The 26,274-nt window shown below is 35.7% G+C and overlaps 2 protein-coding genes across 7 annotated transcripts in view; one reads left to right on the top strand and one right to left on the bottom strand.

The window, feature by feature from the left end:
• The window catches only part of Shab (Shaker cognate b), a 229,924-nt gene that overhangs the window by 124,215 nt on the left and 79,435 nt on the right, over window positions 1-26,274 (top strand). The gene's annotated exons all lie outside the window — the stretch shown is intronic.
• On the bottom strand, window positions 1,939-18,685 carry LOC141482124 (uncharacterized). The gene is made up of 2 exons (XM_074174802.1): window positions 17,533-18,685; window positions 1,939-2,115 (listed from the first exon to the last, which is right to left on the bottom strand). Exons 1-2 carry the CDS (start codon window positions 18,562-18,564, stop codon window positions 1,939-1,941), a joined length of 1,209 nt encoding a protein of 402 aa, XP_074030903.1. The 5' UTR covers window positions 18,565-18,685.

Below are 26,274 nucleotides of genomic sequence, written 5' to 3'. Positions count from 1 at the left end.
GGTTAACAGCTCTCACATTTGATTAGAAATACAGTAGATACCTATAAATAACGATGTATGGCAATTTAGAGAGAAAAAATATATTTTGCTAAAAATGAATTACCACCATTTGATTTTCTTCAATGATAATGACCTCCACATTGATAATCACAGCTCACTGGAAACAATACAACATATATTGGTCGTTTCAAAATTTTTGTCCGTTTTGATTTTATGTGTTTTTGTAGCTCCATATCTCAATGAATTCTACTGTTCTACTGTGTCGTGGTATACTAATCGTTAGAGAATTTTTTACCTTTCCAGATTTTAATTTATTGCCTCTCTTCAGCTCATTAACTAACAACAATTTTTCTTTACGAATTCAAATTGAATCATAACGCTGCCGAAACAGCCAAAAAAATTCATCGGGCATTTGGCAATGACAGTGTTAATGAACGCACTTTTCAACATTGGTTTGCGGAATTTCATTCCGGAGTTTTTACTTCGGAGATGAGGTCCGAAATGGCTGACCTACATTAAACCAGGACGGCGATTTGATGACCCTGGTGGAGACTGACTTACTTGGGATGGCGGAAAAATTGTACATGGGCCCCTATGCGGATTTTGATGGTTTGAAACGTTTCGGAAAGGCCCACTGGGTGCCCCACGATTTGAACGACAGACAGAAATTGTCACGTTTCGAATTCTGTTCTTCTTTGCTTTTGCAGACCGTGTAATGAAAAGTGGATCCTCTATGACAACAGGAGACGTTCAGGGTAGTGGTTGAGCCAGCTAGGCACTTCTCATAGACGAAACCCTACCAAAAAAGACAATGGTTACTGTATCTTGGTCAGCGAAGGTGTGATTTACCATAACTTTCTGCAACCGGGCCGAACCATCACAACAGAGTCTTACGATGAGGAGAGAAGGAACGACTGGATCCTCCGGGAGAACGAAATATTGAGAGCAAATAGCTGTTGGTGCACAGATGGATCAAAAACACCTTCCGGTACTGGTGCAAGTATTTTCAGTCGAAGACCTGCCTAGGAACCTATGCGATTGTATTTTAAGCGGAAATTTACGCTATTGAATTGTATTCGGAGATACTGGAAGAATCCAACCTCATACACAAGTCAATTAAAATATTCTTGGACAGTCAAGCGGTATTGGAAGCTCCTACCGAGCAAAGTCTAAACTGGTAGCAAATTGCCAAAAACGACTCTCCTTAATAGGAAGGCTTGACAGATTGTCTCTGGGCTGGATTCCTGGCCATACTGATCTGGAAGACACTGAGGCTGTTGACTCCCTCACAAAGGAGGGTGCAGCTTCATCGGACCAGAACCTGTCATTGGTATCGCGTTAGGCTTTGCAAAACCAACATTGAACACCTGGATGACAAGAAGATTTATGGACTTCTGGCAGAATCTTCCAGAATTGGCTCACTCCAAAGCGATTATTCACCCATTGAAGCTTGATACCAAACAGTTGTTAGACTACAGTAGGACTACTACGATGTCTAACATGCCTTCTCACAGATCACTGTCATTTGAATCATCATATGCAGAGACTGTCGGAAGACAGTGTGTGTCGCCTCTGTTTGTAAAATGATGAAACAGCAGAGCACATACTTTGTGCCTGACCCGCTGGGGACCCAATCAGGTTTTTAGAGTTCGGCAGAACCGTACTCTTACTATCTGACCTAAAAGACCACTCACCATACAAACTAATCGGCTTCGTTGAGAAGCTGGGTTTATTTGATCGAGTGCGAATAGGTGTGAGCCGCAATAAACCCTTGCGGGTTGCGGTGGAGGGTCAAATAGACCCACACACTTCGGACCTCACCTAACCTAACCTACTATGAGGAAATCGACGAAATGTACCAAAACTTGCGTCAGCAGCAGCCGACACTGGTCAACAGACAATGACAACGCCCCTCCGCACGGTTCACAAATCACCGTCCTAAATTTGAACGAATTGAGGATCAAAGTCCTGCCTCACCCACCATACTTCCCAGACCTCTTGCCAACCGACTACGATATTTTCAAGCACTTCGATAACTTTCTCACCGGTATAACTTCCGCCAAGGACCAAGCAAAAATGGCCTTCGTCGACTTCACTGAGCACGCAACCCTTATGCTGATAGAATCAATTCACTTGTGTTGAAAATTGAATAAGTATAAGTACAGTTCGAAGAAAACTCATAAAAATGGACAAAACTTTTGAAACAGCCAGTATTATTCGAATGCCTAGTGCATATTCAAATAAGTCGAACTCTTATGATTCACCCACTCAAAAATATTATGCCTTTGATTGCTTAAGGCATGGCATATATTTCGAAATGGAGATCAATGATTCTCTCCTTCATTCATTTATTTCAGCCATTCTCAAAACATCTGTTTTTATTTAGGTGAAGTTATAAATATAGATTCAACCACATCAGAAAATTAATTTGTTTGAAGGTGGTTGACAATGTTTTGTGGTGGATTTCATTATTTCGGATTTCTATTGTCTAATATGATATAAATTGATTTGAAATCTCTAAAGAATCTGTAAAAAATTAAAAAGATCAGCTGAAAAATAACAATTTTATTAAGCAGAAAACTGAATGAAGCAACAACAGCATGTTTAGACTCATGACATCATGTGGGCACAAGTTGAAATCATCCACAAGGAGGAACACCGATTTAAGAGAAAATTCAAAGAAGCCACATATATGTTGTCCAACAACACGTTTAGCCAAGCTAGCGTAGAGATACGCAATATATAGAAACCACTAATCAAGCGGAATACGTCCAACTTCCGTCAAACGGTCAGCTCCCGCTAAAACCAATGAAGCGGTGGGAGGAAAGAGGGGATAGGTGAAAGCACTCGAATGACCTATGAATAGTCAGATCTTGGAGGAATAGGTCCAGTTATCACCCGAAGACGATTGTGGATACTAACTATCGAAACGTCGTGAAGTAACACGGTTTCAAATCTTTCAATTTTTAATTTTCATTTCTTGTTAATAATTTTTTTATTTTTTTCAGCTCGTGTTAATAGTTCAATTTTCTTGAATGTTATTCGTATGTTATATAATTGTAATTTCAGTTTTTTTGCTTAATAAAATTGTTATTTTTCAGCTAATCTTTTTACTTTTGTACAGATTCTTTCAGGGATTTCAAATCAAGACAATGGAAGTCCGAACTGATGAAAAGAAAATTAATTATTTTTATCAAATATATGTTTCATTTTTAGATTTTTTTAGAGACTTCGTAAAAATTACTTGAATCAGATCTATTAGGCGAACTCTCTTTGTTGAAAAACTGTAAAGTTTTGATGAACAACAAAGATGATTGATTGACTCACATTAAATAATGATCAATATCCTAGAGAGTGAAACATATCAAAATATTGGATTTCAGATAATGATTCCAAATGATGACTGTGAAAAACTAAAAAACATGTTAGTTTGTTATCAAAAGTATGATGTATAAAATACATGTGAAACCTGAGAAAGATTAGTTTTATTAAAGAAATACTAGTCTATATTTTTGCAATTTTGTGTTTTTCAGAGCGGCTTCAACATGGCTAAAAAAGTTCACCAAATCATCAATCCTCAAATTCTCCAACATATTTGGTATACTAATTTTTGTTGAAACTCCGTTTTCATGCTGTAACATTTGAAATACCTTTTACATGCAATAATTTTTTTAGATGTCTGCCGCAATTGAATTGAAGATGGAATTCTTGGTGTCTTTATGTTGTGTATAGCTTTCTTAATCGATGGTGATGGGCACACGCGACAACCAATTTATGGCGCATTCGCTACCCTTAATGCGATGTCGATTGCAATGCGTCTTTTTGGAGGCTATTCGGCGTTAGAAAGGGTTAGGGTTAGATTTCGTAGGCAACCCGTGAACCGTGTTGTCGATATCTGTAAATATGTACAATACTCAACTTTTTTCTAGGAACGAAACCATATTCAAAAATTTTATACAGGGTGTTGCAAAATTCGTAGATCAAAAGGAAAGGGAAGACGATAAGATATATGTGAGATATTCATTTGTTTTATTTTTCTGGCCTAACTGATCCTTCATCTTATTTTGAATCTGACTATTCACTCCTTCATTCAATTTAATTTTACAAAAAGTCCAATACCTGTAACATCGATAGCTTAAAAAAATTTTCAAAACTATGCCACCATTTCGTATGTTCATTTCAAGAATATACAGGGTGTAACATAAGTACGTTGAAATATGTGTGATGTATTCCCTGAGACGATTAAAAAAAAGTCTATAAAAACTTGTGTCCGGAAATGCTTCGTTTCGGAGATATAGGGTGTTTAGATTGACGTTTTTGTTCATTTAAAAAAAAGTTTCGCAAGAAACAAGTTAGTTATACGAAATTTGATACCAGGGGTTTTTTTTGACAGGAAATCTTAATTTCTTATTTATTTTCATGTAACGTCTAGATGGCGCTGCGAACGCTGTCATTATTTACTTCGAATTGACTTTTTTTACAGTGAACTTTTGGTAGTTTTCACGAAAAAACCAAATTTCCACACCATTTCCAAGTAAAAAAGGTACACTACCTCAACAACGCTGGAGGTGATTGTTTTAGAGATATTTACAATTTTCTAAATCAATGCATATTACTTAGCTTCTAGGAAGCTAAGTGAAGTTGCTGAGAACATTACAAAAACCAAGTATGTTGTAGATCTCGTCAAAATAAACAACATTTTCCAATAATACCATTTATGATATGACTGTTTAAAATAAGGTTTTATTTTGTGAGTGAAAAAGTTTGCGAAGCGAGCGTAGCAAGTCGAGCAATTTCACGAACAAAATAAAACTCACTTTTAAAACAAATATCATACAAAGTTTTTAGTACAACTGTCCTGTTATCATAATAAAATAGATAAATTTAATATTTGTATAGTTAACGGAAGACCGTGGGTTCGATTTCCGCCTCGACCAGATATTTTTCTCGAGAGAATTTATCTGGTTGAAGCTGGGATGATTCCTAACCGTGTTAGGAATCACACGTTGAAAGGTAAGTCCTCGTTAGTACTTAGCTCGTTGAAAATGGTGTTAATACAAGCAAATATTTCAAGGTAATAGAATTCTCAAATCGGAAAAATGGAAGTTATAGGCCCAAAAATCGAAAACTCTTACGTTTGAATCAGAGGTTCATAAATGAGGCGCCAGATGAAATTGCTACTATTTTCGGAATATATGAAGCCTGCCGGCGTAGAAGACATTGAATTAATGAAAAAATCATTGATTTTTCAAATTTCAAATACAAAAATGAAAATAGGTTGTTTCTTTTGCATTGTTGAAGAAAACATTGACTGTTTTAATAAATACGTTGCATCACGCCCTTCTGTTATCAATCATCAACGTTTTTTCCTGAAATACTCAAAATATAAATGCAGTGCCAACCCAGTTGGCATAAACACATGCCCTCTACCATTGCTGAGTTTCTGAACCTCCCGGACCAAAGGAATATACAGGTCACTGTTTCAGAAGGTCTTCTACTCCTTTACTAGCAGAATCAGGAGCAAATATAACGCACCGCAATAAGAACGCATTAAAAAGCACCGAGGATGGAAGTCTACAACAGTAGCTGTGGGTTACATCGATCAATCTATTTCTCATATAAAGGCTAGTTCAGATATATTACTAGGGTCTTCAACACGGCAAGGTATTAATATCAGCAGTTGTTCTAATTGTACTTTTCATAATAATGTTCATAAATAAATATGATAATGTAATTAATGTATATAATACATTTGTAACAGAATTCAACCCTAGTGTTGAAAATATTTTTAAAACGCCACTTCGTAAACATCATCTCCATAACCTTCAGAAATGTCACTTTAAATGACAGTTGCACAAAAAATATATTTCAAAAAATCAATCTTTTTCGAGATACAAATAACTAAAATTGCAAAAAACTTTTGATAAAAACCAACAATATGTTGAAAAATTTTAACAATTTGTATACCAAAAACGGATGATTTTTCGATGAACATTTTAAAGAAAGAAGTTATTTATTTTGACGAGATCCTCCACATAGGTACTTAGTTTTTGTAACGTTCTCGGCAACTTTACTGAGCGTCCTAGGAGCTAAGTAATATGCATCGATATAGAAAATTGTAAATATCCTGCGTTGTTGAAAGAGTTTACCTTTTTTACTCGGAAAAGATGTGGGAATTAGTTTTTTTTTTCCATGAAAAGTACTGAAAGTTTACTGTCGTTTACTGAAAGTTTACAATTTGAAATAAATACTAACAGCGTACGCAGATGCCTCTAAATGTTACATGGAAATTATTACGAAATTATGATTTCCCTGGAACTAAATTTCGTGCAAATAGCTTGATTTCTGCAAGTTATTTTTGAAAAACGAACAAAAAAATAAATTTCAACACCCTGTATCTATGAAACAAAGCATTTTTGGACAGAAATTTATAGAGACCTTTTTTTTAAATGTCTCAGAAATAAGTCACTCGAATGTACTCATGTTACACCCATATGAACTCAACAGTTTTTCGAAAAAGCGGCAAGATTTTTATTAATAAAATTCAAAAATTGGATTTTTTGATCTGTGACTTTTGGAAAACCTCGTATAGTAGGCAAACCAAGTGAATATTTTCCATGCAATTGTTTTTTGAAATAACATCTATCAGAGTCAGCTGAAAACAGGTTTTTGATTTGTTTTATTTTTCAGACTTAAATAATCTTCATCTTATTTTTAAACAAACTATTTCCTTCTTTATTTAATTCCATTCTACAGAGTTGAAAAACAGCCTTGGCTGATACTCCGCCTATTCACCATATACTGGAAGTTTTTGTTTTGTTTTTGTTATTGTTCCTGTATACTGTTTCATTTTATTTTTGTCTATTCCATTTGTATTTTTATGGTGAATAAAGACGTATTATTATTATTTATAAAGTAGGAAATCTGTAACAGTATTTACTTTTCCAAAGTTGATTATTGCAAATATTCCACTATCTCGTATTTTGATTCTGAGAATATGAAACTTAAAAGTTTTTTGAAAAAGCGATATTATTTTCAACTATAAAATCAAAAAATTGATACTTTTTGATTTATCACTTTCGAAACACTTCGTAAAAGTATAATGAGGAATCCAGGTGAATATTTTTCGTTAATTTTTTTAACAAAATATTTCAACGTCAATCAGGGTAAGTCAACTCTGTAAAAATAATTAATTTAAAAGAAAACATTACACAGCTACAAACAAACTTAGCATTATAAGTGACGATACTGTTCTTGTGGAACATTCTGTTACCAAATATAAGGGAAACATTCATATATTCAATTTTTTTGAATTACAAACAAGTTTGATGTCAAATACATGCAGGAAAAATCATGAATATGAGCTTGGGGCTTTGTTCATGAGATGGAGCTGTTGATACTTCACAATCTTTCTCTTAGACACATGGGCTGGAAAGTCTTGGGCCTACGAAAGAAAAAGGTTTTTTGTTCAGAATTGGCTTTAGTCATCAACTTTATCATTCCAGCGTAGTTTCAACATTTCAACACCACTTGCAGAATGATTTATCTTTTGCCTCACTTATTGAGGTCTGCGGATATCCACTAGTTGCTGGGAGCCAAATCTGGCGAATACGGTGGATGTTCAATTCATGTACTGTTGCCATTGTTTTGATTGACTTGTGACTCGGTGCGTTGTCTTGATGACACGATTTCTTTTTCATTGCCATATGCTGCCCTTTTTTTCCTATTTCGGCCTTCAAACGCTTCAATAATGCTGTTTAATTATTCACTGTTGATGGTATTTCCCTTCTTAAGATAGTTGATGAATATGACACCACGCATATACCAAAATACCGAGGCAATGACCCTTCTAAATGATTGTTGTACTCTCGGGCCCTTTGGACGAGGTTCACCAGTTGCTCTCCTCTCAGATAATGATCTTTTTGATTCCGGATTTGAGCGATACAGTGGCGGATTCACATATTTTCAAGGTGTAGGCTATACAGTTTTTGCCGCCCTTGCCTCTACAATTTGTCGTGCCCCACATTATTTTGACAATCCCAACAATTTCGTTGAAATCGTAGGTAAAATATTTCTTGGGTATATTTTTGAGCCAATCAAAGCTCAATCATTTACGAGCGAGGTAATGTTTTCTACTTACACAATAAAGTGCATTTGGTAAACGTTAATAAATATTCTTTATTGCGCTTCCGAATAGATAAAAATTAACTCAGTCAAGTTATACAAGTTCGTTGCAATAACTTCTGTTTGCAGAATCATCGATTCTGACTCTATGCAGAAAAGAGCAAAGGCGTTAAATTTTTTTGGCTCAAGGTCGAACCCAGATAATTTTTTACTCTTTTCAGACAAGAAAAACTTGTCTCACTCAAACAATTCATCGGCAACATTTTTTGCAGACTTCTATCTGTAAGACATCAGACAACCGTCTTGCCAAAATATTTTTGATTTCCATGATGTAGCAAAAAAATCGGTCCCCAAATTTGCCACTTCTAGAAAACTGACGCCCTAGGCTCAAGCCTACTTAGCCTACTGGTAAATCCGCCACTGAAGTGATATATCCATGTTTCATCCATTGACACATATCGACGAAAAACTCCGGTTTGTTATGTTGAAACCAAACACTGCTTAGAATCATCAAGATGTTCTTGTTTTTGGTCAACAATGAGCTCGCGCGGCATCCACATTGAGTAGAGCTTCCTTATTGTCAAATGCTCATGCAATATTAAGCCAACGCGTTCATTTGATATTTTTACGATGTCAGATAACTCTCCCAACTTCCCTTTTCAATAATTCAAAACGATTTTGTGGATTTTTTATGTTTTCTGGTGTTACTGCATCATTTGGACGTTCACTGCGTTCTGCATCATCGGTGTCTTCAAGCTATTGCTCTGCTTGAACGGTATTTCTTCTCATCAAGAAATTGTTATTTGAAAATAACAAAAGTAGTGTCACTCTCAGCACAATAACTCACAAACTGATGATTAGAATATCATGAAGTTTCAACAGATTTCTTATGGAGGTTAGTACTAACTGAAAAAGCATCTATGTGTTAGGCCCAACGCTTTTCTGCCCAAGTAGTAGATGTAGTTGAGCCGTGTTGAAATTAATCGCTTTCCAGACACTTTGCTGTTTGGGTAGGATCTATCCTGTACTGATGGGAGAAAATATCTCGAAATCGGTCTGTAAGTGATATACTCGAATAATTTCAGCATGGTCCTGCTGTAGGAGGAATGAGAAACATCTGTGAGACTAACCTCTCTGAGGTAACTGGTATAGTTGTCTGTTGGCTACATTTTAATAACCAGCGGTGTGTCAGCCGGGGGAGAACTTACTGTATGGGTAGTTAGCAGAGATGAATATTTTGAAATTTTATTTCGGAATATTAGTTTTCTACTGAATGATTTAGTTATTAGCCTCAGTATATCTGTTGCATTTTCATGATTGTATTTTATTGTTTTGGGTTTTTATGAATTTTTCATTACAAAACCTAAAAATATTGAATTCAGTATAATTTAATTTTGTATAATTTAAAATTCATATCTAAAGTGTCATTGATACTGAAAAATACTTTTTTGTCTTTTCACATTTCATTCAATAATTTATTCATAATATTTCATTTATTAGCCATAAAAATTTTTTTAAAACTCTTTGGAAAATTTTGTAGGTCTCTACAAATACATCTCTAGGATAAAAACGGCAAATGAAGACCACCCGAAACTTTTTTCTCCTCTCTTGTCCATTTAAACAGATGAAAAGAATCATTTATTCAACAAAATTCCTCATACAAGCAATACTTTTTTAATACTGTTCTTCTTTCAGTAAGTCGAAAAGTAACTTCTGTAAATGACCTACACATTATTCCACAAAATTTTCTTATTTATTAATTTCACTTTCTTCCTCTTGAACATTTCAGATTCGTTGAATATCAAGGAAGAATTGAAAAGTAATTAATTTCTCTTCAACTGGAAAGTCTTTAATAACTTTTCTCTTTTTATAATTTTTCAATCAATAAAATTACTAAAGCTCTTCTATAATAAATGGTTCAAATATTCACTTGGTTGCGAAAAATAATCACTCTGTATATACTGTTTTTGAAAGTTAATCTGAGCGAAAGTTCAGTTAGAAAATAAAGATTTATTGAGTAGAATACCTTTATAGTTGGGGGAACCGACCATATATCAAACTTTTTTTCAATCCATATATGAGGATACAAATTATCCGTTAACGATAACTCACAAAAAATAATTGTCATTAGGAGCTTATATTGCTTTACGTAGTACATGCTTTGCTCTTGTTTTCTTGTTCAAGATGAAAATTAATGATGAACGTCTATTCTGAATATTGTGCTCATTACTATGGAAAAATGATAATTGAAACTTCAAAAGATTGTTTCATCTTTGACGATCTTAATAAAATCATTTTTCCCTGTTGAATACATTTCTTTTTATGTGGAAAAGTTCATAGCGATCGCTTTTATATGCTTCTTCAATTTGTTCATCAATAACAATAATTATTTCTATTGAATATAGAATATTTAATAAAATCCACTACAAATTCATTTGATTTCAGTCTATCATTCTCAAGTGTTTATCAAGGTGTTGCGAAAATGAAATAAATCTTGCATTTAGATATTACTGGAGTGGTTTCCCAACACCAAACCGTTACTCTAACACCTCGACACGTGTTTTGATCACCAAGTGATCATCTCCAAGAGGAAGATTGAACTAAACATACTCCTAATATTATTCTTACTCACATCATAGATGCCTCCTCTAGGTACCTGCGGTTTGAGTGTTTTAAATTAATTTCACAATATTGCCTAATCTACTAAACTCAAATCAATTTTGCAATGTGTCCTTATGTAATAGTCAGGTAAATCTAATAATTAAAATATTAGGTATTGGTCCATCATCGTAATTCACAATATTATTATGTTCACTTATTTTTACACTCTCTTAGGCATCTAGATGCCTATGACTTGTTAACTGTCTAACTAATCTTGATTAACTAAAGTCTATGGAATGGTTTTGTTGCAAAATATGATGGGCAACAGCTGAATTTTCTGGTTTTCCATATTTTAGGTGTGCTATGTGTTCCATATATCTTATTTTAATAGATCATTTTGTCTGTCCATAATAAATTCCAGACTTTTCCGAATTCTTGACTTTGTCTTTTGGATTTTTTAAAAGACTGTGTAGTGTATGACTTGTTTTAAAAACCACCTTCATATATAGTTCCTTGAAAATATTTTCAAAGTTTTTCGTGTATTAGTGGTATGGAACTGAGATATATCCATCTTGGTTTTCGTCGTTTTTAAAAGTCGAGATATCGTTCATTCTCAACCAAAACTTTCTCTTCCTTATTATAGCATCTACAGTACCCCTCAATAAATCGTTACTGGCTGCTATTTCCTGTATTGTACGTTTTTCTTTTGTGAACCACTCATGTCTGAGGGGAAAAGTCAAAAGACGATGCTCTAGAAAATCCAGTCGAGCACGTTTGTGCTGTCCACAGTGATGTGAACTGTCAGGAATATACCTGTACGTGCTTGTTTCCTTTCTAAATACATCGTATTCTAGCCCTCCATATTGGCCTCCTCATTACCAAAACGTCATGTAAATAACAGCTACTTTCCTTGTGTACACTTTCCCGAAAATATTTGAAAATTATGCTCTTTCTCATTACTCTGTATCTTGAAAAAATTAGCTACGTTAATTTTTTTGTTCGAAATATTTATGGATTTTAACTAGTTCAAGAGCAAATCGAAAACTGTGCCAAAATTTCAAAAATCTCTTAAGAAATCGACCGAACACCTTGATAAATACATCATGCTGTCAATGAATCCATAACAAAACAGCTGTAGGAGATATTTTAGTGGCATTTGCTGCTTAGTAAATATTTATGAACGTTTAAATCAGTTCAGTTTATCACCAAGCTGTCATCAGGATTTTGTTAAATATTGAATTCTCGGATTGATATTTCTCAAATAATTCAAAGAAGTAGATTCAGATAGATCATAAGCTATAAAAAACAAGCATTAACGCTGTTTAGATAATTTTTCAGAAAAAAAAAATAGATTAGAAAGGCTAAACTAATTCGAAATATGTTCTGAATTAGTTCAGTCGAACAAACTTATTTCTTGAAGAAGAGAGAGCATCCGTAGTTAACTCAAAATAATCCAAATATCTATATTTCCTGAGTTTGCGAAATTAAAAGATATGATTTATACATATTTATTACAGCTTCGCATATTTGATATATCTGTGAATAACGCCAAATAGCAATCTGATTAGACTAGTTATAATCGATACAGGGTTCGAGCTATTTGTACATAGCTTCCTATTCTTGAGTCTGCTTAAGTTCTACCTTTCTAACCAATTAACAACCTCATTAGGTATATCCGCTTTTTGGGTGTTTTTGGTACAAGCACATATTTTTTTCATTGTTATGACGCCTTGTATAATTTGCTTTATTTTATGTCAAACTCATGATATACACAGAAATTCCCCCTTCTGGATTTACACTCAATCATCACAGCTCACGGACTATAAAATAACTCAAAACACTTTGAACACGTTCAATTTTTTTTTTTTCAATAAAACTGATTTGTATTGAAATAACGCTTCGGTTCAAGATTTTTACTTGACGGCTTACAGAACCACGACAAGTGTTTCACTATACAGACAATGTTTAGTACTAACTATAGTACTAAATGTTACTACTGAACACTTCATTGGGACACGTAACATTGCTTTGTTAACTCTCAAGTAAAAATCTCACAATAATGTGTTATTTGAAAGTTTATAATGAGTTTTCATCAAGTATCAGCCAGATCAAACACGTAAAGTAGGATCCAATTATTGTAATACCCATGTGTGAAATACTGTATTGTACTGTACTGAACTGATCATTTTGCATGAAAATATTGAAATATATCAAACCAAATGTTATCAGTTGAAACCGTATATCTAAATAGTTCAAGATACATATAATATACGGATAATACAAAGTGGCCACGCAGGACATATTTATTGTAAAATAAATCTTTTCATACTCTGAAAACAGAACAAAGAAAATGAAGAGCCTTTATGTCGTCATTTTAAGAACTGCGTATTGCCGGATGTCGATTCAGCATAAGTCAGCTTTGACATTAATCTTGTTTATCCATGTCACATTGGGTATGAATAGAGAAGGTCAATAAACATCATATATCACGGACATCATATTGCTGATTTGTCACAGTTTTTTTTAGAATATTGAACAGTTTTACTGAATATTCAGCACCCCAAATTGATTTTTTTTTCGATATGTAATCAGGGTATGGCCAGGAATCCAGACCAGAGACGATCTGTTGAGTCTTCCTATCGATGAGAGTCGTTTTTGGCAATTTGCTACCAATTGAGACGTTGCTCGGTAGAAGCCAAGAGCTTTCAACACCGTGCCGCTTGACTTTCAGAGAATATTTTCATTGACTTGTGTATGAAGTTGGTTTTTTCCAATCTCTCCGCTCATGATTCAATAGCATAAATTTCTGCTTGAAATATATTCGCATAATTTCCTAGGCAGGTTGATATCTCTGTCCTGGGTCTGCGACTAAAAACACCTGCACCAGAACCGAAAGGTGTTTTCAATCCATCTGTGAACCAACTACTATCTGCTCTTGATTTTTCCTTCACCCGGAGGAACCAGTCCTCTTTACTCGAAAACAATACTTTATAAGGCAGTTCGTAGTTGACAGTTGGAGTCATAAAGTCAGAGGTCTTTTCCAGAATGCTGTGACTTCCAGTGTCAACCAACAATCTGTTGCACTCTGCATTGAATTGATTTATGCAATTGGCAATGTGCACAAGTCTATATGCAGTCCATCTAGCCTCTCTCTCCAGATAAATGTGGAGAGGAGGTAGATCTAGAGGGATCTCTATGGCCCGTGACGGTGTGGTACTGATGGCACCATTGATGGCCTGTTTTTGTAAGCCAGAGAGCTTTGCCTGGACCGTTTTCTATAAAGCCTTCGGCCACCAGGCAATTGCACCATAAGTGATCATTGGTCTGACAATCATCACATAAATCCAATAGACTTGTTTGCGACCTAAACTCCAAGTTTTACCACAATTCCTTCTGCAGTTTCATAGGGACAGTCTGGCTTTGCGTAAAACTTTTTCCAAGTGAGCATTCCAGGTGAGTTTTCATCAAGGACAATGCCAAGATATTTCACCTCCGTTCCTAATGGAATTATCTCACCTTTGAGGGAAAGTGGGGTTAGATCGTCCAATTTTCTCCCCCTGGTGAAGAGGATAATCACAGTTTTGCTGAGGTTGACAGACATCTGCTCCCTCAGGCATCAACTGTGAACAACAAAGGAATATAACAAGAAATTGATGGATGTAGCCGTTACTACGTGCTAGGAAATCATAATGAAGAAAAGAGAAATGAAACTTTCTATGTTTTTTACCACTTTTATTTGAAACTAACGTTACTGTAGTTTCGTCCTATACGAACATTTTCAAACTTATACAATATTACAAGCTACCCTTCCCGACGTGGACCTTGCCAAGATGACAAGGTCGTCTGCATAAGCTTGCAGATCTACTTTTCTTCTGTCGAGGGCATCAAGCAGACTATCTATCAGGAACGAACACAGAAGGGAAGATAGTGCCACATGTTGAGGGCAGCCCCTGGTGACCCTGAACCTAATGACCTCGCCTTAAAGAGTGGTAGTTGCAGTTCTGTTTACCAGCATGGCATAGATCCAGCCAGTTATGGTCAATTTTATACATTTCCTAGCCAGAGATGATCCTATAGATATAGGGTCATTTCTGGATTGAAATAACCCCATGACTATCCCAAAAAACAGTTGCCATCACTTTGCCAGCCGAAAAAACCGTTTTTTCTTTTTTTGTAGCCGGTCCCCCCTCTGTAGTCCACTGTTTGTTTCGGGCGTATAATGGTGTATTCAAGTTTCATCTACAACACCTAATTGGAAATGTTCATTCGAACATATTTTTGGTCTAATGTGAGCAAACGCGGCACTCAACGGGCGGACAGTTTTGTTATGCCCTTTTGACATTTTCATAAACTCTTTTATCTCTGTCACTTCAATTCGGCGGTCGTCTAGTACCGTTTGGTGAAATTTGGTCATATTTTCGACGGTAGTTGCAGTTTTCGGACGTCCCGAACTTTCATCGTCTCCCAAGTTCATACGATCACTTTTAAATTCAGCTGCCCAAAATTTCACTGTGGTAAATGATGGTGTAGAGTCCTCATACTCAGAATCCAACTCGTATTTGATTTGTGTAGGCGTATTACTTTTCAAAAACAAATATTTAATGATTGTTGGATAGTCGATTTTGTCCATTTTCATAAACACACTCACAGCAAATCACTCAAACGTCTGTTACATAACAACTGCGCGTTCAGAATGGCTGAAACTTTGGTGAGTAACTGTCAACAAATGAAAAACAAAATTCACTAGCTTTTATTTGTGTGCTGCTATCTTAAAATCGAAAACTTTTCGTCCGGAACACTCGTATGCTCATTTTGCAGTCCACAACGACGCCCGTTCCGGTTTCTTTTCATCTTCAGATACACCTTTTTTTTGATAACACTATGCTATCATAGTCAGTGTACGGTGGTTCGAAAAGTGAGATGCAAAAATTTTGTATCAAGACTTAATGGGGAAAGTTAGACAAGTTGTAAATATGAGAAGAATTTTGAATGTCATTTCGATAAAAATAAAGAGTTATAATCTTTTTTGTATGAAGCATTTCCATTATTATTCTTTTCTGATATACGTATTCAAAAGCTTCAACTTCAACATTTTAGAAATCAGATGACGGCCATTTCAAAGTGAATGTTCGGCTGATGCGGAAGCATCAGGGTTGTCGTTCTTTATACTATTCACGCATGTCGAAACAGGCTTTTTATTTGTAGCATCACAATTCTTACAATAAATCTTACAAGCTTGTAAAATCTTGGTTCATTGTATCAATCATCGATTATAACTTTATTTCATAAAACTCTTTTATAGTCAATTTCACTTGTGAAGTATTGTTTATATGACACTACATCTCCAAAATTCTTCACCCGTATCTGTTTCATTACGATCATTTGCCAGATAATTGCCTGATAAAGTTATAATTTTTATGTGTCGTAAATAATAATTGTAAATAAAATGGTTTATCCTCATCCCTGTCTTCAGGCACATACATTTTAAGGGCCAATATTTTTCTTTTACTACATTGCTTCGGGATACTCCTGAAATCATTTCAACTTTTCATGTACTTCTAGTTGTGTTCGTGTATTTTTTCAAACATGTTAGAATTTCATATCATACATGTTATTTCATAATTGAATGCTGATCATGAAGGGCAATAATGTAAAGAAAAACTCACTATATGAACATAGGTCTTCAACCGCTTTATTTCTCTATTAATATTTTTGATACCGCTTCGTCTTTTTTTACACGCTTTTATTAACTTCACTTGTATTTTTGTTTGTAACCGATTCCTTTGAACTCGATTTTGACTAACTTTGAATGGACTGATGTATTTTAAACTTTGTACACTCATTAAGACAATACAATAGTTTCATAAGTTCATCTCATTATCCTGATCAGGATCGCCAGGATTGAATAATTTCCTTACAGCACACTGTCTGCGCATGCGTATATATTTTATATTGAAACAAATGGGCTTGAAATAGAAAACCTAACTTGAAAGTGGAAAATAAATGAATAAAAAATAATTCGAAACCAATTCAAGATTGTGTTCAACATGGATAATAATTTTTCAAGGACAAAACACAAGCACGTCAGGGAAATCCTTACGGCGCTTTCAGAGCGGTGCCTGTGCGACAGTAGTGATTCACGTTGGACTTGAATCGCTGGAGAATAAATTCATTTAAAAAAACGTTCTCAGGAAGTTTATTCCACATAAACGCAGTTCTATAGATGGAAGTGTTCCTAAAGAGTTAAGTTCGAGGTGTACTGAGTTGAATTTCAAAACGATGAGAGAGATAGAAGAGAGACAAATCTCAAATCTTTCTTCGATGTTCCAGGCTAGCGAGGTTGCACGTGATGTTCGCGTCTCCAATCAGGCGGATGGCTCTTTTCTGGATGGAATCCAGAAACTTCAGAGTATGCTTATGGTCAGAGCTCCATACTACAAAGAAGGTCTGATCTGAGCTTTATAAAGCATCAGAAGTTGCTGAGGTGTGTACAGTTTTCTGGTTCGGAACAGTATTCCAAGCTTTTAAGAAGCAGTCCATTTTAACCCCCAACAAACTTATCGAAGCAGAAAGCGGAATGTAGGATCTGACATTATTATATCCGGTTCGGAGACATCACTGAACCTACGTTAATAACCCTACGTGGTTGAAGCCTCTTTGTTCAAAAAAACTACTGTTTACGGTAATATAATTCTCTAGTCGGAAATTATAAGTTGCAATATCTCGTGCTCAACAAATGAAATCAATTTAATATTAAATAAATGAGATACATATATCATTAATAATTGAACAATACCTATCACTAACGAAAGAATAAAATAATTCATTGAAACCAACTTTCTCCTTCTGTAGCTTGGAATTGTCCTTCGCCAATTGTTCGTTCTTCTTTTTCTCTTCCTCGACCGCCCTCGACAAATCCGCGATTTTCTGCCCGTCTTCACTAGCTTTGGCTTCGAGGATCTCGCTCTTGCGTCTCTCTTCCTTGCTCTTCTTCCGCTTCTTCATTATTATGCTCTCCACTGCCTCCACCTTGTCCTCAATATCGATACTTTTTCTTTTCTGTTCCTCTAGAATCTTCTTCAATCTGTCTCTTTCCACCTTCACAGCCTTAAGGTCCAATTTAGCTTTGTGCAGAGCGTCTTGCAAGCTCATCATGTCTTCGTCATGTGGCGCGTTGAGATTTCTAACGGAATCTTCGTGAGCTTGCTGCAGCTTCGCTATACTCTCTTCATTTTGCTTCAAGAGATTCTTCATTTCTCTGTCGAATTGTTGTTTCATCGATGCTATTGTATCGGCCAGTTTGGCCAGTTCATCTTGAAGTTGCTCAATCTTCTTTTCGTGATCTATGATTGTATCCAAGTCCCCTGTCGTTGCTTTTCGCGGCTCCCCAGTAGCCTTGTCCGCCCTCTCTTTGGCCTCTTTCAAACTATCATTCACTTTTTTCAGTTGGTCCTCCAATTCTTCGGCTTTGACAGCGGCTTTGTTCTCTTTCTCATTGGCCTCCTTCAAGCTATCATTTAATTTCCCTAACTGGTCTTGTAACTCCTTGATTTTCTCTTTCAATTTTTCGTTTTCATCCCGAAGCTGAGCGATTTTAGTATCTTTCTCTTTGGCGGCCGAGTTAGCTTCATCTAATTTTTTCATTAGATCCTTAACCTGATTCTCTTTGTTGGTGAGCTCCAGCTTAAGCTTAGACACTTCATCGGCTAAATCGGATTTCTGTTCCAGTTGTTTTATCCTCGCTTTCAGCTTGTCGTTTTCATCTTGTAGCTGCTCGATAACCGTGTCATTAGCCTTGTTATCCGAAAGGGCCTGTTCCAGATTTTTCCACATGGACATAACTTATTGACAGTTTCTTGTGCGAAATGGAGGGGTGTCATTTGATTTGTTGGTGTATCGGACAATCTTCTTGCTAAATTTTGAGACTCTGCTTTGAAGAGTCCCCGTTGAAAACTCTCAGCGTCACAGTCGTCAAATAATTCCAAGGTGGGAATCACTTTCCAATGCTGACGTGATCTATTCTCTTGGTACCTCCACAAGGCGAGTGCACTTCCTTCGGCTGCTTGTTCCGGATGTCCCAAACCTTCAACTAAAATTCTTGTTACTCCTTCTTTTTTCAATACTTGGGCTCCCATTCCTGCTCCCTCTCTCACAGCCTCCATGCCTTCTTCTATTGCTTCCATTTCATTATATCCAAGTTTTTCTTTTCCTAGTCCCACTACAGCAATAGACCAAAATTCTTTGTCAATATTATTGGAAATTTGGGCATGTCCTCTTCGTATATCTGTTCCAGCTCTTTTAACTAGGTCGAATAACTTTCCGCTGAGATGATCATTAAATTTTGCTGCTGCTTTGGTGAACACTGGTTCTTCATTTCCCCTCTCATATATGCCTTTCTTCTCTTCACCGCAATCTTCTGAATAAAACTTGCGTATTCCACATATTCTTGGTAATTTGGATCGAAAACAGTTTATGCCTTTCAGAAATGTTACAGAAGACATGTCTTTCACGAAAATTTTGGACAGAAATTGAATGTTTGAAATACGTCATAATAACGATGGAACTATAAATGCCAAGCAATTTTATTGTTCAACAGTTGTTCATACAAGTGTGAGAGTCAATCATTCAATAACGCAATATTCCACATGCATCTCGTAATATACTTGATGTGATTCAACTAGAATATATTTTTAATATTACATGCAAAATGATCAACACCATTAGCATATCTAGCACATGGCCATGAAGAGCCTTAAACGCGTAGGTGTATATCACCGAAAGAATAACATCAAACAATAATTTTAGAATTCATGACCACATGAATTCAGTTTATTTTGGTGTATTACAAAACACTCTTGGTCGTCGAATTTTGGTTGCGTGAATTTCTGTAGTATAATGGCTTCAGTTGACGCTCTCAAAGCTTACTAATGTAACTAACGCTACATAATTATTCTAAAAAGCTTGACTACTTAGATTTACAGTTGTAAAAAGTCGTTTCAGTTACTCAGTTTCAGATACTCTCTGTTTCGGAATCATCCAGTTTGGTCAGTTGAGTTAATAAAGTTAATGAAGTTCTACCAAATCATTATCATTATTGACAAGACGTCACTTTTTTCAATGACATACGAATCTGTTGGAGACTGTATGTACCAATGAAAGAAGTGAAAAAACTGTCACTTGGCTTCTTTTCCACAATCTGCCAATACGCACTTTGTCAACCTGTCAGTTGTTTCTCAAAACTTGTAGATTATTTAATTTTATGGGGGGGGGGGAGTTGAAGTTTTTTCAACAAAAATATGTATTCCAAAAAACATTGAACTGAAGTTTATTCTGATTGTGTGTAATAGTCAGGTCTGAGAAATTTATCTGTTTCTCTATCTCTATCGAATGTGAAATGAATGTTGCTATTGGGATTATTTATGAATGTCATAAACTGGTTCAGCTGTCGTGTAGTACCTCTGAAACAGGCGAGAATGTCGTCTACATATCTGTACCAAAAATGAATATGTTTTTTACCCAGGTCGGAATTCACTATACTGGTCTCCAAGCTGTTCATAAATATGTCTGGTAAAAGTGGACTAAGGGGTGATCTCATTGATAAACCTGAATCCTGTTTATAAAATTTGTTGTTGAACTGTAGGTAACTCTGATTTATACACACATCAAAATCTGTTGAAATTTCAAAGGAAGTGATATGGTCTACTTTGGCTTGATCTTCAACATATCGTACAACGAATGTGAGCCCCTCATGTGAGCCCCTCATTTTAAATATATCAGATCAAATCAAAGTAGACCATATGACTTCCTTTGAAATTTCAACAGCTTTCGATGTGTGCCTAATTCAAAGTTACCTACAGTTCAACAACAAATTTTATAAACATGATTCAGGTTTATCAATGGTCTCACCCCTTAGTCCACTTTTAGCAGACATATTATTTACTATGAATTCCGACTTGGGCAAAAAACAAAAGACCTTTCAAATGATGAATTACTGGACCTCCCATGCCATTGGAAAAAATGGTGGGGTATGATTTTCATATCAGAATAAGTCCCCCTAGAAATGAAATTCTTTGCAATTTTACAGGGGAGGTCAAATTTTTGTTGAAACACCCTGTATATCTATAGAATGGATGTCAAAAAGGAGATACTTCATTTAATATTTTTGATTTTTATTAGTTCTCTTCACTGATTTTGAATTTGGTACCTTGGGGCAATCAATTGAAAAATTTTTTACTTCAACATCAACTGAAATGATTCTGAAACAGATTGAAAATCGAAATTTCATGATTTCGTATAAGTAAGTTTTTCAATTCAACTATTTGATCATTGAAAACATTTTCCCTTGAACTCACTCCCCCACATACACAATTAGATACTTCATTTTCGAACCGTACACAAACATATGGGATAGTTGATTTTTACGTTGGTTAAAATTATTTTTGGGCTTTTATGTTTGGTTAAATATGTATGTTTATTTCTTAGGATTTATACATACCTTTTTAGGAGAATCATTTTCACCATATATACCCCTATAATTCCAAAACCTACCCAGGACGCTCTATAGGTTACAGCTCAATATTCGTTTTACATAGGTTTTCAAGTAACTAGATGAAATGAAAATCTGAAAATTTTTCGTTTTTCTGGTATCGAATAGAAGTTGTTCAGAACTTGTTTACTTTGAATAAAATACCTCGTTTCTTTTAAATGGGACACCCAACGTAGTTTGTAATACTTTTGTTTGCGTAAAGCTCTATCAAAATGGGCTGTTTTCAAAATATTCATGCTTTGTTGAAAAAAAAGGATGTCATCAATGGATATTGATGAAAAGAAGGTTTCACTTGTATGGGGCGTTTATAATCGACGATGGATTGTGAAGATATAAAAATAATCAAACCTGATTTGTTTCAAAATATTATGATGTTTCAGAAATGTTGATAGTTTCCACCATAACTCATATAAAGAAAATTGATCGATATGGATATTATTCATTTTATCATGTTGATCATTTATACTATCATTATGGATCATAAACTCGTTATTTTGAAAGGCTCGAAAACATTTTCATTTCATTTATAACATTTTTCATATATACTTGAAGACTGGCATAAATCAAATCATCTACAGGTTCAGGCCCGTCTCAACTCCCTACACTGTAGGTTATTGGGTTGACACCTATCAGAAAACAACTACTTCTCTGGATATTGCCACGAAGTGCGTTGGATTGTTCCTTTAGATGATTTGATTAATGCCAGTCATCAAGTATGCCCACTTACTATATGTGAAAAGTTTTATCATACAAGGAATTGGGCAAATTTCGGATATGTGATCGGTCACCTCGTTCACAGGCAGATGGGGCGATGACAAAACTGTTGTTTGTTGTCCCCTTCAGCCTAGTTCGAAGAATGATGCTCTGAATGAATACATTTTTTCAATTATCGGAAATCATCGGCTTTATGTTGATGATAGACACTATGTTGCACTGACGAGTGACCAAACTGCCCAAAACCGGTCTGCAAGTGTGTTCCAATATTTGACAATCTATTGCGGCAGATGTATCACCAACAGCATATGCAGGAACAGCAGTGCAGGATTCAGTGAAGAATCCTGCACTGACAACTGTCAGATATAATCCAACGCCCTTCGTGGTATTAGACAGGAGAGTAGTTGTTTTCTGCTAGGTGTCAGCCCAATAACTGTCCTGAACCTATTGTTCCTTCAAATTATTTGATTTTTATAACATTTTTCATTAATCGATTTCTGACTAACTTTCTTGCACCTTTGTGACATTGAACTCAGTTGAAAGCTAGGTCAAAATCGATTTTTTCAAAACAAATATGTATATTTAAATTATCAAAGTTATCGACCTCCTTTGGGTATTTTCACCTTTCATTTCTACACATTTTTTTGGAGCTGTCTGACTTGTCCATTTAGTCCAAGTCTCCAGAAAACACTGCAGCCTCTTGGGCTTATTGCGTTTATTCTCCCATCTTCTCATGACACCTATTCCATCAGTCTCGTTCCCTGTTCTAGTTTGTACAGGTTCCGTGTTGGATGTTCGTCATATTCTTCTGGGCGTAATTTTGTACGTCTATATATTGCCTGCCTCCTGTGATTTAGTGCCTCACATTCGCATAAGATGTGCAGAGCTGTTTCTATCCCTTCGTTGCATAATCTACAGCTGAGGTCTCCGTTGTACAGCTCCATTTTATTCAGGTGTCCTCTAAGCGGACACTGACTAGTTAGTAACCCTCTAATTATTTTGAGCTGATCCCTACTATATTGAAGTAGTTCTTCGGTTCTTTTCTCGGACGGTTCCCTAGTGAAGGTTCTACTGTGTTTGTTGCCAGGTACTTTTGTCCAGTACTCTGTGTGCTTCTTATTGGTCCATGTCCTAATCTGGTTTCGTAGCAATGATTTTGGTACCCCCAGAGCTGGTTCAGGACCTATATATGAAGTTGATGATCCGCGTCTAGCGCATCCAACAGCTTTATCATCACCTGTGATTCCTGAATGCCCTGGCACCCAGTACAAAGTTAATTTGTTCCTATTTGCAAGTTCATTCAGTTCTTCATGGCATTCCCAGACCAGTTTTGATGTCACCTTCGGGTTTGTCAGAGCCCCTAGTGAGCTCTTGCTGTCTGTAAAAATATTGATCCGCTCATTTCTTTGAGGTCTCAATTTAATAAGCCTTGCACACTGCAAGATAGCATACACTTCCGCCTGAAAAACGGATGTGTATAGTCCTAGCGGATAGCTGTAGTTTAGATTTCTATCCGCTCGGTATATTCCAGCTACCGTTCAATGGTTGGTCTTCGATCTATCTGTATACCACGTGTTTTTTCCAAACATGTTTTCTGGATGACTTATGATCTTCCACTTCTCATGACTTATGATTTTGGCCATGAAGTTTGTGTTAAAGGTGTACTTCGGTGTCATGTGGTCCATGCACATATTCAATATGTGATCCTCCACTTGTTCCGAAATTTCTGTTCGATCCGATCTTTTATACTTTGTTTTCCAGTCACAATTGGCCCATCCTGGCCTCCCCCATTAGCACAAAGTGTAAAGGAGGTAGATTCAGGAGTGTCTCCAATTTGGCTGTTGGGGTAGTTCTCATTGCTCCCGCCATTCCCAAACATGCAAGTCGTTGCACCTTTCTTTCTACACATTTAGAAAGAGCAAACTTTTCAGTCCCCGATAAGTTACTGCGTGAATTCAAAGTATTTTTCACAAACAGAAGTGTGCTATTCATCAGTAACTTGTATTAAAGAATGTTGCCTATAAAAAAAGAGCTAAGAAATTACACAACGTTTTGGAGGCTAAAATTTGCCTTCATCTTCAGAAATGGACAAAATTTAAGGCTATACGCAGTTTTTCCTCTGTTTCCGATTTTCCTTTTCGAGAACAACATTATTTAGGTACAGAAATAATAATACAAAATTTCGATAGTTAACTGAATTGATTCCACTGCTCTACAAAACTTCACAATTCATGTTCCTCTCACAGAAATGTTTTGAACAATTTTTATATCTTCTGGATTAAACAAAGTTTTTGACCGCTTCATACAAAATTTAGGAAATGAAGCAAAATGAAACTTGAAAAATATGAACTCTTGTTCTGTTTGAGTTCTTATTCCAGTGTGAACGAACAAAAAATGAGTATTTTGGAAACGCTGTATTTATTGAGTATCAGATGATACGAATATAGGAACAATCTGGGTTTTCCATACGAAGAACACGTTCTTTCGGAATTTCGGTATATTTTCCCTACATTTTTTTCGTGAATCTCAATCCTTCTGAACGATCGTTATTGGGCTGTAATTTGAATATGAAGGTGACCTCTTTAGAGAGAAATATTAATGTTTGATTCGGAAATATGTAAATGGGTTTAGAGTAAAACACTTTGATATTATAAATTTTCCAGTGGAATTTGAAATGCTTTGTAGCAAGTTTATCATCAACTGAAGCTGTCATTGATTTATTAACGTTCATTTCATGATTTTTCATTCATTTTATTCATTTCTTTATTGTTAGTCATTCCGGCAGGTATACAATACGTATTGTGAGCCAGAAAATATTCAATTTGGAAATCCAGTACAGAATAAAAGACATATTTCATAAGCGAATAATATCTCGCGGTTTGTGAACCTTTCATGGTGATAATCGTTATTGGTTGTTTCAAAATTTTTCGCCACTTTTCAGCTTATTACTATATGATGTCGTTGGTCAATTTTCGGCAAATTTTTCTCTACGAATTCAAATTGGAGCGTTGCTGAAACAGCCAGAAAAATTACCTAGGCATTTGGCAATGAACATAATGTTCGGTGTTAGTTTGCGAAATTTCATTCCTCGGTTATTTCGAAATATCCACCGAAATAGCCTTATATATCGAATAATATGATTATCATCTCACCGCTGCCCGCTCTAGAGTTCTAATGACGAGAAATCGGTAAATTTTCAATACACTTTCCATTATTTTGCCTACACTTTCCGAAAATCTGCTCCCAAAGGACAGAGAGAGGTAAGTTTTCACCACACTTTATTTTCCTATACTTTCCGAAAATCTGCTTCCACTACACTATACTTTGCGGAAAATCTGTTTCCAGACGACAAAGGTAAATGAATTTCACTAGTTCGGACTTCCATTGTCTAATATATAAAATGGTTTGAAATCCCCGAAACAACTGAAAAAGAAGAATTAAAAATAAATAGCCGAAAATAAAAATTATATTAACCAAAAATAATCTGAAATGAAATAATAGTGAAATAAAATACAAGTAAAATTAAAACGATTGAACAAAAAAATAAAGAAATACAAATAAATTTAAATAGAAAAGTTAAGACATTCCAAGCCACGTTAGTTCGAGTACTTTCACTTATCCCCTCCGCTTCACTGGTTCAGTGGGAGATGACCGTTTGACAGGAGTTGGCCATTTTTCGGTTGATGATAAGTTTCCATATGTTGCGTACCTCTACGCAACATATGTTCAGGGAGTTCAAATCATTTTACTTATTAGACAATGGAAGTCCGAACTAGTGAAATTCATCATGAAACATTGTCAATCACCTTCAAACAGACAGAGGTAAATGTTCACTACACTTTCCATTATTTTCCCCACACTTTCCAAAATTCTGCTTCTAAGGGGCAGAGGTGCATTTTAACTAAACTTTCTATTATTTTTCCTACACTACAACAGAAGAGGTCCGATCCTGCTCCACGATAACGCATGTTGTCCTCACGTTCCACATATCACCGTCCTAAAATTAAACGAATTGAGCGTCGAAGTTCTGCCTCACCCACTATACTTCCCAGACCTCTAGCCAATCGACGACTATCTTATCAAGCACTTCGATAACTTTCTCACAGGTAGAATCTTCGCCAATCAGGACCAGGCAAAAAAGCCCTTCGTCGACTCCATCTAATGCCGATCACCTAATTTTTATGGTGACGTAATAATTCGACTTTTATGGAGGTGCTCAAGTGAGGGCGCTTTCCTGCAGGGGCAGCCGGTTCCTTGCCATTATTCAAGACGGAGCTCTTGGCGCCCAC

Source organism: Leptinotarsa decemlineata, unplaced genomic scaffold (assembly GCF_025532065.1).
Source record: "Leptinotarsa decemlineata unplaced genomic scaffold, Ldec_3_MD MMD2_P_RNA_scaffold_12, whole genome shotgun sequence".
NCBI classification, from domain to species: domain Eukaryota; kingdom Metazoa; phylum Arthropoda; class Insecta; order Coleoptera; family Chrysomelidae; genus Leptinotarsa; species Leptinotarsa decemlineata.
This window is presented reverse-complemented; position numbering and strand designations above follow the sequence as displayed.

What these genes read in the sequence shown, in the direction of transcription:
- LOC141482124 (XM_074174802.1), bottom strand. Translation starts at nt 18,564, where the DNA reads ATGTCCATGTGGAAAAATCTGGAACAGGCCCTTTCGGATAACAAGGCT. An exon ending in ATGAATTATTTTATTCTTTC is followed by an intron (nt 2,116 to 17,532) that starts GTTAGTGATAGG and finishes TGATTCTATCAG; the next exon opens with CATAAGGGTTGCGTGCTCAG.